Genomic DNA, 14,949 nt, shown 5'->3' on the forward strand with positions numbered 1-14,949 from the left:
TGGGGGTGGGGGGGAGAGAGGGAGAGGTTGATGGGGGTGGGGGGGAGAGAGGGAGAGGTTGATGGGGGGAGAGAGGGAGAGGTTGATGGGGGCGGGGGGGGGAGAGGGAGATGTTGATGGGCGGGGAGGGGAGAGAGGGAGAGGTTGATGGGGGGGAGAGAGGGAGGAGGGAGAGGTTGATGGGGGGGAGAGAGGGAGGAGGGAGAGGTTGATGGGGGTGGGGGGGAGAGAGGGAGAGGTTGATGGGGGTGGGGGGGAGAGAGGGAGAGGTTGATGGGGGAGAGAGGGAGAGGTTGATGGGGGGTGGGGGGGAGAGAGGGAGAGGTTGATGGGGGGGAGAGAGGGAGAGGTTGATGGGGGTGGGGGGGAGAGAGGGAGAGGTTGATGGGGGGTGGGGGGGGGAGAGAGGGAGAGGTTGATGGGGGGAGAGAGGGAGAGGTTGATGGGGGGTGGGGGGGAGAGAGGGAGAGGTTGATGGGGTGGGGGGGAGAGAGGGAGAGGTTGATGGGGGGAGAGAGGGAGAGGTTAATGGGGGGGAGAGAGGGAGAGGTTGATGTGGGGGGAGAGAGGGAGAGATTGATGGGGTGGGGGGGAGAGAGGGAGAGGTTGATGGGGGTGGGGAGAGAGGGAGAGGTTGATGGGGGTGGGGAGAGAGGGAGAGGTTGATGGCGGGGGTCTGGTGGAGAGGGAAGAATCTGCCGTTTGGGACAGGAGTGCAGAGAGTGCAGAGAGACTGAGGTTCTTGGATATTGGTGTGTTGCTCTGCCTCCTGCAATCCAGCTCCGTTAACTGTTCCCATTCTCTCCACAGCTGCACTGCCAGTAACTCCGCAAGGAGCACTCCTACCAGCTCGCCGGCGCTACGCAAGCGGCTGCCGCTCTGCCCGAAGGCCACGGACGGGGAAAGTGTGCTGGAGAAGGGTTCAGATAGCTCCTCAGAAAGGTTGTCCTGTGGCAACCAGTACAGCCACTCCACTCCCGGGTGCAACAGCAAGAACTCGCGGGTAAGAAGCCAGCGTATTTACCACCTACTCTCGGCACTGGGCAGGAAAGCTGTCTCAGACTCTGAATACATTGTCCTTTGCAGCAAATAATAGCTCCCTCAGAAGTCCAAAAGGAATACCAGCTATAGAAGGTGCTTGGCACATCTCTCGGCAGATTCTCTCAGCATCTCTTAAATTCTTGTTGATTAGTCAGAAGAAGATTCTCTTTGTCCTCTCTCGTTGTAATCTTTACCTAGCAGAGGTAGAAGGCACCTTAACAAGTACTAAGTGTATCCAGGACACACAGTAAGAGGCTACTAGACTGATTCCTGGGATGAGAGGACTGTCCTATGAGGAGAGATTGAGTAGATTGGACCGATACTCTCTGGAGTTTAGAAGAATGAAAGGTGATCTCATTGAAACATATAAAATTATTATACGGCTTGACAGGGTAGATGATGAGAGGCTGTTTCCCCTGGCTGGACAGTCTAGAAGTAGGGGTCATCGTCTCGGGATAAGAGGTCGGCTATTTAGGACTGAGCTGAGAAATTTCTTGACTTTGGTGAATCTTTGGAATTCTCTGCCCCAGAGGGCTGTGGAGGCTGAGTCGTTGAGTATATTCAAGGCTGAGATCGAGAGATTGTTGGACTCTCGGGGAATCGAGGGATATGGGGATTGGGCGGCCAAGTGGAGTTGAGGTCGATGATCAGCCGTGATCTCATTGAATGGCGGAGCAGGCTCGAGGGGCTGTATGTCTGACTTGTGCTCATATTTCTTATGTAAATCAGATATTTTTTATTAATTCCCGGTGTTAGATCAAGGTAATTTCAGTGGACCACACTGATCTGAGGTCAACACACTAAAATTAAAGTTTGCGAGTCCGGTGGTAAGTTTTAAATAGTCGATTTATTGCATCACTTGATTTACACTGTTTGACTTCCTTTATCCAACTAACAAGGATGTTCAAAATGGCTGGCTTTATACCGCAGCAGATGTACCCGCCCCCTTTATTACCACCGGACTTGCAAACTTTAATTTTGGTGTGTTGACCTCAGATCAGTGTGGTCCACTGAAATTACCTTGATCTAACACCCGGGTTGCAGGTGTCGCTGGCAAGGCCGGCATTTATTGCCCATCCCTAATTGCCCCTTGAGAAGGTGGCGGTGAGCCGCAGCCTTGAACCGCTGCAGTCCGTGTGGTGAAGGTGCTCCCACAGTGCTGTTAGGGAGGGAGTTCCAGGATTTCGACCCAGCGACGATAAAGGAATGGCGATATATAGACAGGATGGTGTGTGACACATCTGCGCCATTTCTCACATTGTGTTCAATAATGTTTGTGAGGAAGTTGTTCACTTTTTTTACCATTTACGTGCTTTTGACTCCAATCCTTTCCCCTCTCCTGCTATTTGATCTATAATCCCATCTTTTCCCCGCTCCTGCTATTTGCTCTGTAATCCAAACCTTTCCCCTCTTCCTTAAACACTTATCAATCACAGATTTATATTTTCTTTTCTTTTATCTTCCAGAAAATGCAGAGCTGGTACAACGTGAGTATAAAGTGCAATTCTTGATTTTTAATTCTGTGTTTTATGTCTGTGTTGCCTTGCGTTGGTTTGTGCTATTGTTAAATTACAGTTCGAGAACCATTGCTGTGGAATTGTGTGTCACGGTGGGATTAACTAATGCTGCTGCAAGACACGCCAGTATCTCTTTCTTGTCCTTTCTGGACATATGTTCTCATCAATGTGTCTCACATTTGAGAGAATCCATCACGTCATCTGCATGGAATCTAGAGAACCGGGGAGCCCCTGAGCTGAGATTGTCCGATGGGTCAGAGGGTGAAATCTAAAGCTGGCACTGGCCAGAAGGAAGAGCAGCAGAGCCCAAGTCAAGGAGGGCCTTGCCAAAGGAAATGGCAGAGCCTTCGAACTTTTGCCTAAAAAGAGCCATACTGAAATCTCTGGATCTCATTTCCCTTGGGATTCCTGGATACCAAATAAATAGGGGCAATTTTCTTGGTCTAGACTGGATACAATCCCAGGCCCGATAGGTGTGTGCTGGGCTCTACGCCCAGGCACCATTCCACTTTCCTTATATAGATCTGATTAGAGAAGAGTAGATCCCAGCTAATCACTTATTGATGAGTAAATAAGTGCAGTACTGAGGGAGGACTGCACTGTCGGAGGGGTAGTACTGAGGGAGCGCCGCACTGTCGGAGGGGCAGTACTGAGGGAGGACCGCACTGTCGGAGGGGCAGTACTGAGGGAGCGCCGCACTGTCGGAGGGGTAGTACTGAGGGAGCGCTGCACTGTCGGAGTGGCAGTACTGAGGGAGCACCGCACTGTCGGAGGGGCAGCACTGAGGGAGCACCGCACTGTCGGAGGGGCAGCACTGAGGGAGCGCTGCACTGTCGGAGGGGCAGTATTGAGGGAGCACCGCACTGTCGGAGGGGCAGTACTGAGGGAGCGCCGCACTGATGGAGGGGCAGCACTGAGGGAGTGCCGCACTGTCGGAGGGGCGGTACTGAGGGAGTGCCACACTGTCGGAGGGTCAGTACTGAGGGAGTGCCGCACTGTCGGAGGGGTAATACTGAGGGAGCACCGCACTGTCGGAGGGGCAGTACTGAGGGAGCGCTGCACTGTCGGAGGGGCAGTACTGAGGGAGCAGCGCACTGTCGGAGGGGCAGTACTGAGGGAGCACTGCACTGTCGGAGGGGCAGTACTGAGGGAGCGCTGCACTGTCGGAGGGGCAGCACTGAGGGAGTGCCGCACTGTCGGAGGGGCGGTACTGAGGGAGTGCCACACTGTTGGAGGGTCAGTACTGAGGGAGCGCCGCACTGTTGGAGGCTCAGTACTGAGGGAGTGCCACACTGTCGGAGGGGCAGTACTGAGGGAGAGCCGCACTGTTGGAGGGGCAGTACTGGGGGAGCGCCGCACTGTCGGAGGGGCAGTACTGAGGGAGCGCCGCACTGTCGGAGGGGCAGTACTGAGGGGGGGCAGTACTGAGGGAGTGCCGCACTGTCGGAGGGGCAGTACTGAGGGAGCGCAGTACTGAGGGAGCGCCGCACTGTCGGAGGGGCAGTACTGAGGGAGCGCCGCACTGTCGGATGGGCAGTACTGAGGGAGTGCCGCACTGTTGGAGGGGCAGTACTGAGGGAGCGCAGTACTGAGGGAGCGCCGCACTGTCGGAGGGGCTGCACTGAGGGAGTGCTGCACTGTCGGAGTTGCAGTCTTTCGGATGAGACGTTAACACGAGGGCCCCGCCTGCCATTTCAGGTGGATGCAAAAGTTCCCGCAGCCACTATTTCGAAGAAGCGCAGGATGTTGTCCAGTTGTCCTGGGGCCAATATTTATCCCTCAATCAACATCGCTAAAACAGAATATTGTTTGTGGGATCTTGTGCGCTAACTGGCCGATGGGCTGAGAGATGGTCACTGCAGTTAATGTGCTGTGATCGCGCTTCTCGTGACTCCAGTTGGATGTTCATTTCTTTTAATTGCCATCCTGCTTAAATTAACGTCGCTCAGTCATGCTAAGTCTGAGGTTTGCTTTGATTTCTGTTACATATTCCATTAGTTTTCCAAAAAGGAGAAGGATTGAACTGTGTGTCTCCTTCATATTGCAAGATGCATGGAAACCATTTTAGAGCCTGCAATTTCAGTGACTTGACAGCTGTGTACGTATTTGTAATAAGGTTGATTGGATAGGAAGAGCGGTGTTTGATCCAGATATTCCTCTGGAGAAATTGTATCTTTCTTCCAGGTGTTGAGCCCCACATACAAACAGCGGAACGAAGACTTTCACAAACTGTTCAAGAAGCTGCCCGATTCAGAGCGACTGATTGAGGGTGAGGCCGATTGTGGGTGTGAGGCGGGTGTTGGGCGGGGCCGGCGGTGGGCGAGGCAGAGTGTAGGTTCGAGTGACAGTAGGGTATTGATGAGAGTCACGTTTTGTTTGAGGGGGAAACAGTGAGCCTCAATGTTGACATCAGAAATACTTGTTCTGACTGTAGATTTTGACCCAGGGGTACAGGCTGGGGCTGACTGTAGATACTGACACAGGGGTACAGGCTGGGGCTGACTGTAGATACTGACCCAGGGGTACAGGCTGGAGCTGACTGTAGATACTGACCCAGGGGTACAGACTGGGGCTGACTGTAGATACTGACGCAGGGGTACAGACTCGGGCTGACTGTAGATATTGACCCAGGGGTACAGACTGGGGCTGACTGTAGATACTGACCCAGGGGTACAGACTGGGGCTGACTGTAGATACTGACCCAGGGGTACAGGCTGGAGCTGACTGTAGATACTGACCCAGGGGTACAGGCTGGTGCTGACTGTAGATACTGACCCAGGGGTACAGACTGGGGCTGATTGTAGATACTGACCCAGGGGTACAGACTGGAGCTGACTGTAGATACTGACACAGGGGTACAGACTGGGGCTGACTGTAGATACTGACCCAGGGCTACAGACTGGGGCTGATTGTAGATACTGACCCGGGGTACAGGCTGGGGCTGACTGTAGATACAGACCCAGGGGTACAGACTGGGGCTGACTGTAGATATTGACCCAGGGGTACAGGCTGGGGCTGACTGTAGATACTGACCGAAGGGTACAGGCTGGGGCTGACTGTAGATACTGACCCAGGGGTACAGGCTGTAGCTGACTGTAGATACTGACCCAGGGGTACAGGCTGGAGCTGACTGTAGATACTGACCCAGAGGTACAGACTGGGGCTGACTGTAGATACTGACCCAGGGGTACAGGCTGGGGCTGACTGTAGATACTGACCCAGGGGTACAGACTGGGGCTGACTGTCGATACTGACCCAGGGGTACAGACTGGGGCTAACTGTAAATACTGACCCAGGGGTTCAGACTGGGGCTGACTGTAGATACTGACCCAGGGGTACAGACTGGGGCTGACTGTAGTTACTGACCCAGGGGTACAGACTGGGGCTGACTGTAGATACTGACCCAGGGGTACAGGCTGGGGCTGACTGTAGATACTGACCCAGGGGTACAGACTGGGGCGGACTGTAGATACTGACCCAGGGGTACAGACTGGGGCTGACTGTAGATACTGACCCAGGGGTACAGACTGGTGCTGACTGTAGATACTGACCCAGGGGTACAGACTGGGGCTGACTGTAGATACTGACCCAGGGGTACAGACTCGGGCTGACTGTAGATACTGACCCAGGGGTACAGGCTGGGGCTGACTGTAGATATTGACCCAGGGGTACAGACTGGGGCTGACTGTAGATATTGACCCAGGGGTACAGACTGGGGCTGACTGTAGATACTGACCCAGGGGTACAGGCTGGGGCTGACTGTAGATACTGACCCAGGGGTACAGACTGGTGCTGACTGTAGATACTGACCCAGGGGTACAGACTGGGGCTGACTTTAGATACTGACCCAGGGGTACAGGCTGGGGCTGACTGTAGATACTGACCCAGGGGTACAGGCTGGGGCTGACTGTAGATACTGACCCAGGGGTACAGGCTGGTGCTGACTGTAGATACTGACCCAGGGGTACAGACTGGGGCTGACTGTAGATACTGACCCAGGTGTACAGGCTGGGGCTGACTGTAGATACTGACCCAGGGGTACAGGCTGGAGCTGACTGTAGATACTGACCCAAGGGTACAGGCTGGGGCTGACTGTAGATTCTGACCCAGGGGTAGAGGCTGGGGCTGACTGTAGATACTGACCCAGGGGTACAGGCTGGGGCTGACTGTAGATACTGACCCAGGGGTACAGACTGGGGCTGACTGTAGATACTGACCCAGGGGTACAGACTGGAGCTGACTGTAGATACTGACCAGGGGTACAGACTGGGGCTGACTGTAGATATTGACCCAGTGGTACAGACTGGGGCTGACTGTAGATATTGACCCAGGGGTACAGACTGGGGCTGACTGTAGATACTGACCCAGGGGTACAGGCTGGTGCTGACTGTAGATACTGACCCAGGGGTACAGACTGGGGATGACTGTAGATACTGACCCAGGGGTACAGGCTGGGGCTGACTGTAGATACTGACCCAGGGGTACAGGCTGGTGCTGACTGTAGATACTGACGCAGGGGTACAGACTGGGGCTGACTGTAGATACTGACCCAGGGGTACAGACTGGGGCTGACTGTAGATACTGACCCAGGGGTACAGGCTGGGCTGACTGTAGATATTGACCCAGGGGTACAGACTGGGGCTGACTGTAGATACTGACCCAGGGGTACAGACTGGTGCTGACTGTAGATACTGACCCAGGGGTACAGGCTGGGGCTGACTGTAGATACTGACCCAAGGGTACAGACTGGTGCTGACTGCAGATACTGACCCAGTGGTACAGGCTGGAGCTGACTGTAGATACTGACCCAGGGGTACAGACTGGGGCTGACTGTAGCTACTGACCCAGGGGTACAGACTCGGGCTGACTGTAGATACTGACCCAGGGGTACAGACTGGGGCTGACTGTAGATATTGACCCAGGGGCACAGACTGGGGCTGACTGTAGATACTGACCCAGGGGTACAGACTGGGGCTGACTGTAGATACTGACCCAGGGGTACAGGCTGGAGCTGACTGTAGATACTGACCCAGTGGTACAGACTGGGGCTGACTGTAGATACTGACCCAGGGGTACAGGCTGGAGCTGACTGTAGATACTGACCCAGGGGTACAGACTGGGGCTGACTGTAGATACGGACCCAGGGGTACAGACTGGGGCTGACTGTAGATACTGACCCAGGGGTACAGGCTGGGGCTGACTGTAGATACTGACACAGGGGTACAGACTGGGGCTGACTGTAGATACTGACCCAGGGGTACAGGCTGGGGCTGACTGTAGATACTGACCCAGGGGTACAGACTGGAGCTGACTGTAGATACTGACCCAGGTGTACAGGCTGGAGCTGACTGTAGATACTGACCCAGGGGTACAGACTGGGGCTGACTGTAGATACTGACCCAGGGGTACAGGCTGGGGCTGATTGTAGATACTGACCCAGGGGTACAGGCTGGGGCTGACTGTAGATACTGACCCAGGGGTACAGGCTGGAGCTGACTGTAGATATTGACCCAGGGGTACAGACTGGGGCTGACTGTAGATACTGACCCAGGGGTACAGGCTGGGGCTGATTGTAGATACTGACCCAGGGGTACAGGCTGGGGCTGACTGTAGATATTGACCCAGGGGTACAGACTGGGGCTGACTTTAGATACTGACCCAGGGGTACAGGCTGGGGCTGACTGTAGATACTGACCCAGGGGTACAGGCTGGGGCTGACTGTAGATACTGACCCTGGGGTACAGGCTGGTGCTGACTGTAGATACTGACCCAGGGGTACAGACTGGGGCTGACTGTAGATACTGACCCAGGTGTACAGGCTGGGGCTGACTGTAGATACTGACCCAGGGGTACAGGCTGGAGCTGACTGTAGATACTGACCCAAGGGTACAGGCTGGGGCTGACTGTAGATTCTGACCCAGGGGTACAGGCTGGGGCTGACTGTAGATACTGACCCAGGGGTACAGGCTGGGGCTGACTGTAGATACTGACCCAGGGGTACAGACTGGGGCTGACTGTAGATACTGACCCAGAGGTACAGACTGGAGCTGACTGTAGATACTGACCAGGGTTACAGACTGGGGCTGACTGTAGATATTGACCCAGTGGTACAGACTGGGGCTGACTGTAGATATTGACCCAGGGGTACAGACTGGGGCTGACTGTAGATACTGACCCAGGGGTACAGGCTGGTGCTGACTGTAGATACTGACCCAGGGGTACAGACTGGGGATGACTGTAGATACTGACCCAGGGGTACAGGCTGGGGCTGACTGTAGATACTGACCCAGGGGTACAGGCTGGTGCTGACTGTAGATACTGACGCAGGGGTACAGACTGGGGCTGACTGTAGATACTGACCCAGGGGTACAGACTGGGGCTGACTGTAGATACTGACCCAGGGGTACAGGCTGGGGCTGACTGTAGATATTGACCCAGGGGTACAGACTGGGGCTGACTGTAGATACTGACCCAGGGGTACAGACTGGTGCTGACTGTAGATACTGACCCAGGGGTACAGGCTGGGGCTGACTGTAGATATTGACCCAAGGGTACAGACTGGTGCTGACTGTAGATACTGACCCAGGGGTACAGGCTGGAGCTGACTGTAGATACTGACCCAGGGGTACAGACTGGGGCTGACTGTAGCTACTGACCCAGGGGTACAGACTCGGGCTGACTGTAGATACTGACCCAGGGGTACAGACTGGGGCTGACTGTAGATATTGACCCAGGGGCACAGACTGGGGCTGACTGTAGATACTGACCCAGGGGTACAGACTGGGGCTGACTGTAGATACTGACCCAGGGGTACAGGCTGGAGCTGACTGTAGATACTGACCCAGTGGTACAGACTGGGGCTGACTGTAGATACTGACCCAGGGGTACAGGCTGGAGCTGACTGTAGATACTGACCCAGGGGTACAGACTGGGGCTGACTGTAGATACGGACCCAGGGGTACAGACTGGGGCTGACTGTAGATACTGACCCAGGGGTACAGGCTGGGGCTGACTGTAGATACTGACCCAGGGGTACAGACTGGGGCTGACTGTAGATACTGACCCAGGGGTACAGGCTGGGGCTGACTGTAGATACTGACCCAGAGGTACAGACTGGAGCTGACTGTAGATACTGACCCAGGTGTACAGGCTGGAGCTGACTGTAGATACTGACCCAGGGGTACAGACTGGGGCTGACTGTAGATACTGACCCAGGGGTACAGGCTGGGGCTGATTGTAGATACTGACCCAGGGGTACAGGCTGGGGCTGACTGTAGATACTGACCCAGGGGTACAGGCTGGAGCTGACTGTAGATATTGACCCAGGGGTACAGACTGGGGCTGACTGTAGATACTGACCCAGGGGTACAGGCTGGGGATGATTGTAGATACTGACCCAGGGGTACAGGCTGGGGCTGACTGTAGATATTGACCCAGGGGTACAGACTGGGGCTGACTGTAGATACTGACCCAGGGGTACAGACTGGTGCTGACTGTAGATATTGACCCAGGGGTACAGACTGGGGCTGACTGTAGATACTGACCCAGTGGTACAGGCTGGGGCTGACTGTAGATACTGACCCAGGGGTACAGACTCAGGCTGACTGTAGATACTGACCCAGGGGTACAGACTCGGGCTAGGTGATGTTTGCAGTGTGATATAACATGTATTAATTGTCTTTCATGAGTGGGGAGTGATGTTACAATTGGTTGATATTTTCCTGTGCGCGGTATTTAGTGTACTGATGGATGCGTCCGCATCAAATTCCGTTTTTTGTTGCTCCTTTTGACCTCTGTTGAGCCCAGCGCTGCTCGGGATCCTTGTTGCTCACTCGTCCGACAGCTGCCTGTGGACGGAAGCTACTTTCACCTCTCCTGTGACTTGTGTCAGGTGTAAATCAAGGATCTGGTGAGAAAAGGAGCCGAATGATTCTGGTGCAACCCAAATTGAACAAAGGTCTTCGTTGCATTTGCTGCTACCTGCCCACAATTTATCAGACACTGAATTCACCCTGGCGTGATGGGATTTTAAATCTTGACTTTAAATGGCTGTTCACTCCTCCTCTATAACCATGTCCCAAATAACAGGACTCCTGTCCTCTATAACCATGTCCCTAGAAACAGGACTCCCGTCCTCTATAAACATGTCTCCAGTAACAGGACATCCGTCCTCTATAACCATGTCGCTAGTAACAGAACTCCCGTCCTCTATAACCATGTCCCCAGTAACAGGACTCCCGTCCTCTATAACCATGTCCCCAGTAACAGGACTCCCGTCCTCTATAACCATGTCCCCAGTAACAGGACTCCCGTCCCCTATAACCATGTCCCCAGTAACAGGACTCCCGACCTCTATAACCATGTCCCCAGTAACAGAACATAAGAAATAGGAGCAGGAGTAGGCCAGTCGGCCCCTCGAGCCTGCTCCGCCATTCAATAAGATCATGGCTGATCTGATCCTAACCTCAAATCTACTTCCACTCTCCATCCCACCCGAACCCATGTGATCTCCCGGGAGAGGCGAAAAACCAGATTAAAAAAAACCAGTGGCCAATTTGGGAGAAAAAATCTGGGAAATTCCTCTCCGACCCATCTAGGTGATCGAAACTCGTCCAGGAGATCACTCTGTCCCTGTATTTCCTGCAGTACTTACCTTCTGTAAAAGGTGATCTCCACCCAAGTCAGGAACAGGCCCAATTTACTCTTGAAGGACTAACACAGAATTAGAACACAAGAAGTAGGAGCAGAACCAGGCTACACGGCCCCTGGCCCGCTCCGCCACCCACAGGGCCATGACCATTCCGAACCTAGACTCATGTCCAATTTCCTGCCCGCTCCCCATAACCCCTAATTCCCTTTACTTCGAGGAAACTGTCTATTTCTGTTTTAAATGTATTTAATGATGTAGCTTCCACAGCTTTCTGGGGCAGCAAATTCCACAGACCTACTACCCTGTGAATGAAGATGTTTCTCCTCATCTCAGTTATGAAAGAGCAGCCCCTTATTCTAAGATTATGCCCCCAGTTCTAGTTTCACCCATCATTGGAAACATCCTCACCGCATCCACCCGATCAAGCCCCTTCACAATCTTATATGTTTCAATAAGATCGCCTCTCATTCTTCTGAACTCCAATGAGTAGAGTCCCAATCTACTCAACCTCTCCTCATATGTCCACCCCCTCATCCCCGGGATTAACCGAGTGAACCTTCTTTGTCCTGCCTCGAGAGCAAGTATGTATTTTCTTAAGTATGGACACCAAAACTGGATGCAGTATTCCAGGTGCGCTCTCACCAATACCTTGTATAACTGCAGCAATACCTCCCTGTTTTTATATTCTATCCCCCTAGCAATAAAAGCCAACATTCCATTGGCCTTCTTGATCACCTGCTGCACTTGCATACTAACTTTTTGAGTTTTGTGCACCAGGACCCCCAGATCCCTTTGTACTGCAGTACTTTCCAGTTTCTTGCCATTAAGATAATAACTTGCTCTATGATTTTTCCTGCCAAAGTGCATAACCTCACACTTTCCAGTATTGTATTCCATCTGCCAAATCTCTGCCCACTTACTTAGCCTGTCTATGTCCCCTTGCAGGTTTTTTATGTCCTCCTCACTCACTACTTTCCCTCCCATCTTAGTATCATCTGCAAACTTTGATATGTTACACTCGGTCCCCTCCTCCAAATCGTTAATATAGATTGTAAAGAGTTGGGGACCCAGCACTGACCCCTGCGGAACACCACTAGTTACTGATTGCCAGTCTGAGAATGAACCATTTATCCCAACTCTCTGCCTTCTGTTAGATAGCCAATCCTCTATCCATGCCAGAATATTACCCCCAATCCCGTGATTTTTTATCTTAAGCAATAATCTTTTGTGTGGCACCTTATCAAATGCCTTTTGGAAGTCTAAATACACTACGTCCACTGGTTCCCCTTTATCCACCCTATATGTTACTTCCTCAAAGAACTCCAGCAAATTTGTCAAACATGACTTCCCCTTCATAAAACCATGCTGACTTTGTCTTATTAAATTATGATTATCCAAATGTCCTGTTACTGTCTCCTTAATAATGGACTCCAAAATTTTAACTGCCACAGATGTTAGGCTAACCGGTCTATAGTTTCCAGCCTTCTGTCTACTGCCCTTTTTAAATAAGGGTGTTACATTAGCAGTTTTCCAGTCTGCCGGGACCTTTGCCGAGTCCAGGGAGTTTTGGAAAATTATTACCAATGCATCCACAATCCCTACCGCCACTTCCCTCAAGACCCTAGGATGTAAGCCATCAGGTCCAGGTGATTTATCCGGCTTGAGTCCCATTATTTTACCGAGTACCACTTCCTTAGTGATTTTTATCGTGTTTAGCTCCTCCCCCCCTTTAGCCCCCTGTTTGTCCAGTGTTGGGATATTCTTAGTGTCTTCTACTGTAAAGAGTGATATAAAATATTCATTCAGTGTTTTTGCCATCTCCATATTTCCCACCATTATTTTCCCGGTCTCATCCTCTAAGGGACCAACATTTACTTTAGCCACCCTTTTTCTTTTTATATAACTATAAAAACTCTTACTATCTGTTTTTATATTTTTTGCTAATTTACTTTCATAATCTATCTTCCCTTTCTTAATCTTTTTGTCATTTTTTGCTCTCTTTTAAAGTTTTCCCAATCCTCTATCCTCCCACTAGATTTGGCTACCTTATATGCCCTTGTTTTTAGTCGAATACTATCCTTAATTTCTTTACTTAGCCACGGATGGCTGTCTTTTCTTTTACACCCTTTTCTTCTCAGTGGAATATATTTTTTTTGGAAGTTGTAAAATAACTCCTTAAATGTACACCACTGATCATGTATCGTCTTACCCTTTAATCTATTTTCCCAATCCACTCTACTCAATTCCACTCTCATACCTTCATAGTCTCCTTTATTCAAGCTTAGCACGCTTGTTTGAGATCTAACCTTCTCACCCTCGAATTGAATATGGAATTCAACCATGTTATGTCCAAGGGGATCCTTTACTAGGACATTTTTAATTAATCCTGTCTCGTTACACAGGACCAGATCTAAGGTTGCTTGCCCCCTGGCCGGTTCAGTTACATACTGCTCAAGAAATCCATCCCTAATACACTCAATTAACTCATCCTCAAGGCAGCCCTGCCCAATTTGATTTGTCCAATTAATATGATAGTTAAAATCCCCCATAATTATAGATGTTCCCTTATTACAAGCCTCAACTATTTCCTGATTGATACTCCGTCCAACAGAGTTGGCACTGTTCGGAGGCCTATAGACTACGCCCACTAGTGTTTTTTTCCCCTTATTATTCCTTACCTCCACCCAAACTGTTTCATTATCCTGATCTTTTGACCCAATATCATTTCTCTGTATTACAGTGATTCCTTCCTTTTGGACTCCCCAGCCTTCGGGAACATCCTTCCTGCATCTAGTCTGTCCAGTCCTGTCAGAATTTTATAAGTTTCAATGGGATCCCCTCTCATTCTTCTAAACTCCAGCGAGTATAAGCCCAATCGACCTAATCTCTCCTCATACGTCATTCCTGCCATCCCAGGTATCAGCCTGGTGAATCTTCGCTGAACTCCCTCCATGGCAAGAACATCCTTCCTCAGATAAGGCGACCAAAACTGCACACAATACTCAAGATGTGGTCTCACCAAGGCCCTGTACAACTGCAGCAAGATATCCTTGTTCCTGTACTCGAACCTTCTTGCTATGAAGGCCAACATACCATTTGCCTTCTAAACCGTCTGCTGCTCCTGTTACCTGGGGAGAAAGCTAGTTATCACCGGCAAGCTCCAAATAATGCAGATTGTCAACAGGTTAGATGAGTGTACCTTTGTCGTCAGTGTGTGTGAACTAACAGCTCCCTCCATTTCCGGTTATTTATTTGATTAGGCACATGATACTGATGCAGAGTCTCTTGTCGGGTTTCTCGAAGGCATCAAATGGATTCTTCGGGAAGTTGGGAGATTGTGAACCATTTGAGTGATAGCTGGGACTTGACGGAGAAGGAGACCATCAATGGGGAATGACGTTAGACCTAAGCAGCTCAGCTAGCCTGAATCTCCCACCTCTGTCAGGACAAACTGCTCATGACACTGCACTATATCTCAAGGAGGTGGATGGATACTGGCGAGATGATGTACTTCGCTGATGCATAGATACATAGATACATAGAGATAGGAACAGGAGTAGGCCATTCGGCCCTTCGAGCCTGCTCCGCCATTCAATGAGATCATGGCTGATCTTACCAGTTCAGTACCCCGTCCCCGCCTTTTCTCCGTAACCCTTAATCCCCTTAGCCTTCAGAAATATATCCAATTCTCTCTTGAAAATATTTATTGAATTAGCCTTCACAGCCCTCTGTGGCAGGGAA

The 14,949-nt window shown here is 51.4% G+C and overlaps 1 protein-coding gene across 1 annotated transcript; it reads left to right on the forward strand.

Moving 5' to 3' along the window:
• The first annotated feature begins 637 nt into the window (after nucleotides 1-637).
• Nucleotides 638-14,723, forward strand: LOC147091253 (protein Aster-B-like). Its single transcript, XM_085976492.1, has 4 exons — nucleotides 638-1,003; nucleotides 2,508-2,528; nucleotides 4,743-4,827; nucleotides 14,469-14,723. Exons 1-4 carry the CDS (start codon nucleotides 638-640, stop codon nucleotides 14,474-14,476), a joined length of 480 nt encoding a protein of 159 aa, XP_085832618.1. The 3' UTR covers nucleotides 14,477-14,723.
• Nucleotides 14,724-14,949: the final 226 nt, after the last annotated feature.

Source organism: Somniosus microcephalus, unplaced genomic scaffold (genome assembly GCF_052327205.1).
Source record: "Somniosus microcephalus isolate GS21.2 unplaced genomic scaffold, FLI_Smic_1.0 unresolved_chr3, whole genome shotgun sequence".
NCBI classification, from domain to species: Eukaryota; Metazoa; Chordata; class Chondrichthyes; order Squaliformes; family Somniosidae; genus Somniosus; species Somniosus microcephalus.

Bases quoted from the DNA above. Each gene is read 5' to 3' on its own strand.
- LOC147091253 (XM_085976492.1), top strand. From the start codon at position 638: ATGGGGGTGGGGAGAGAGGGAGAGGTTGATGGCGGGGGTCTGGTGGAG. The intron at 1,004-2,507 runs GTAAGAAGCCAG...TTTATCTTCCAG, and splicing joins GCAACAGCAAGAACTCGCGG to AAAATGCAGAGCTGGTACAA. The intron at 2,529-4,742 runs GTGAGTATAAAG...TCTTTCTTCCAG, and splicing joins AAATGCAGAGCTGGTACAAC to GTGTTGAGCCCCACATACAA.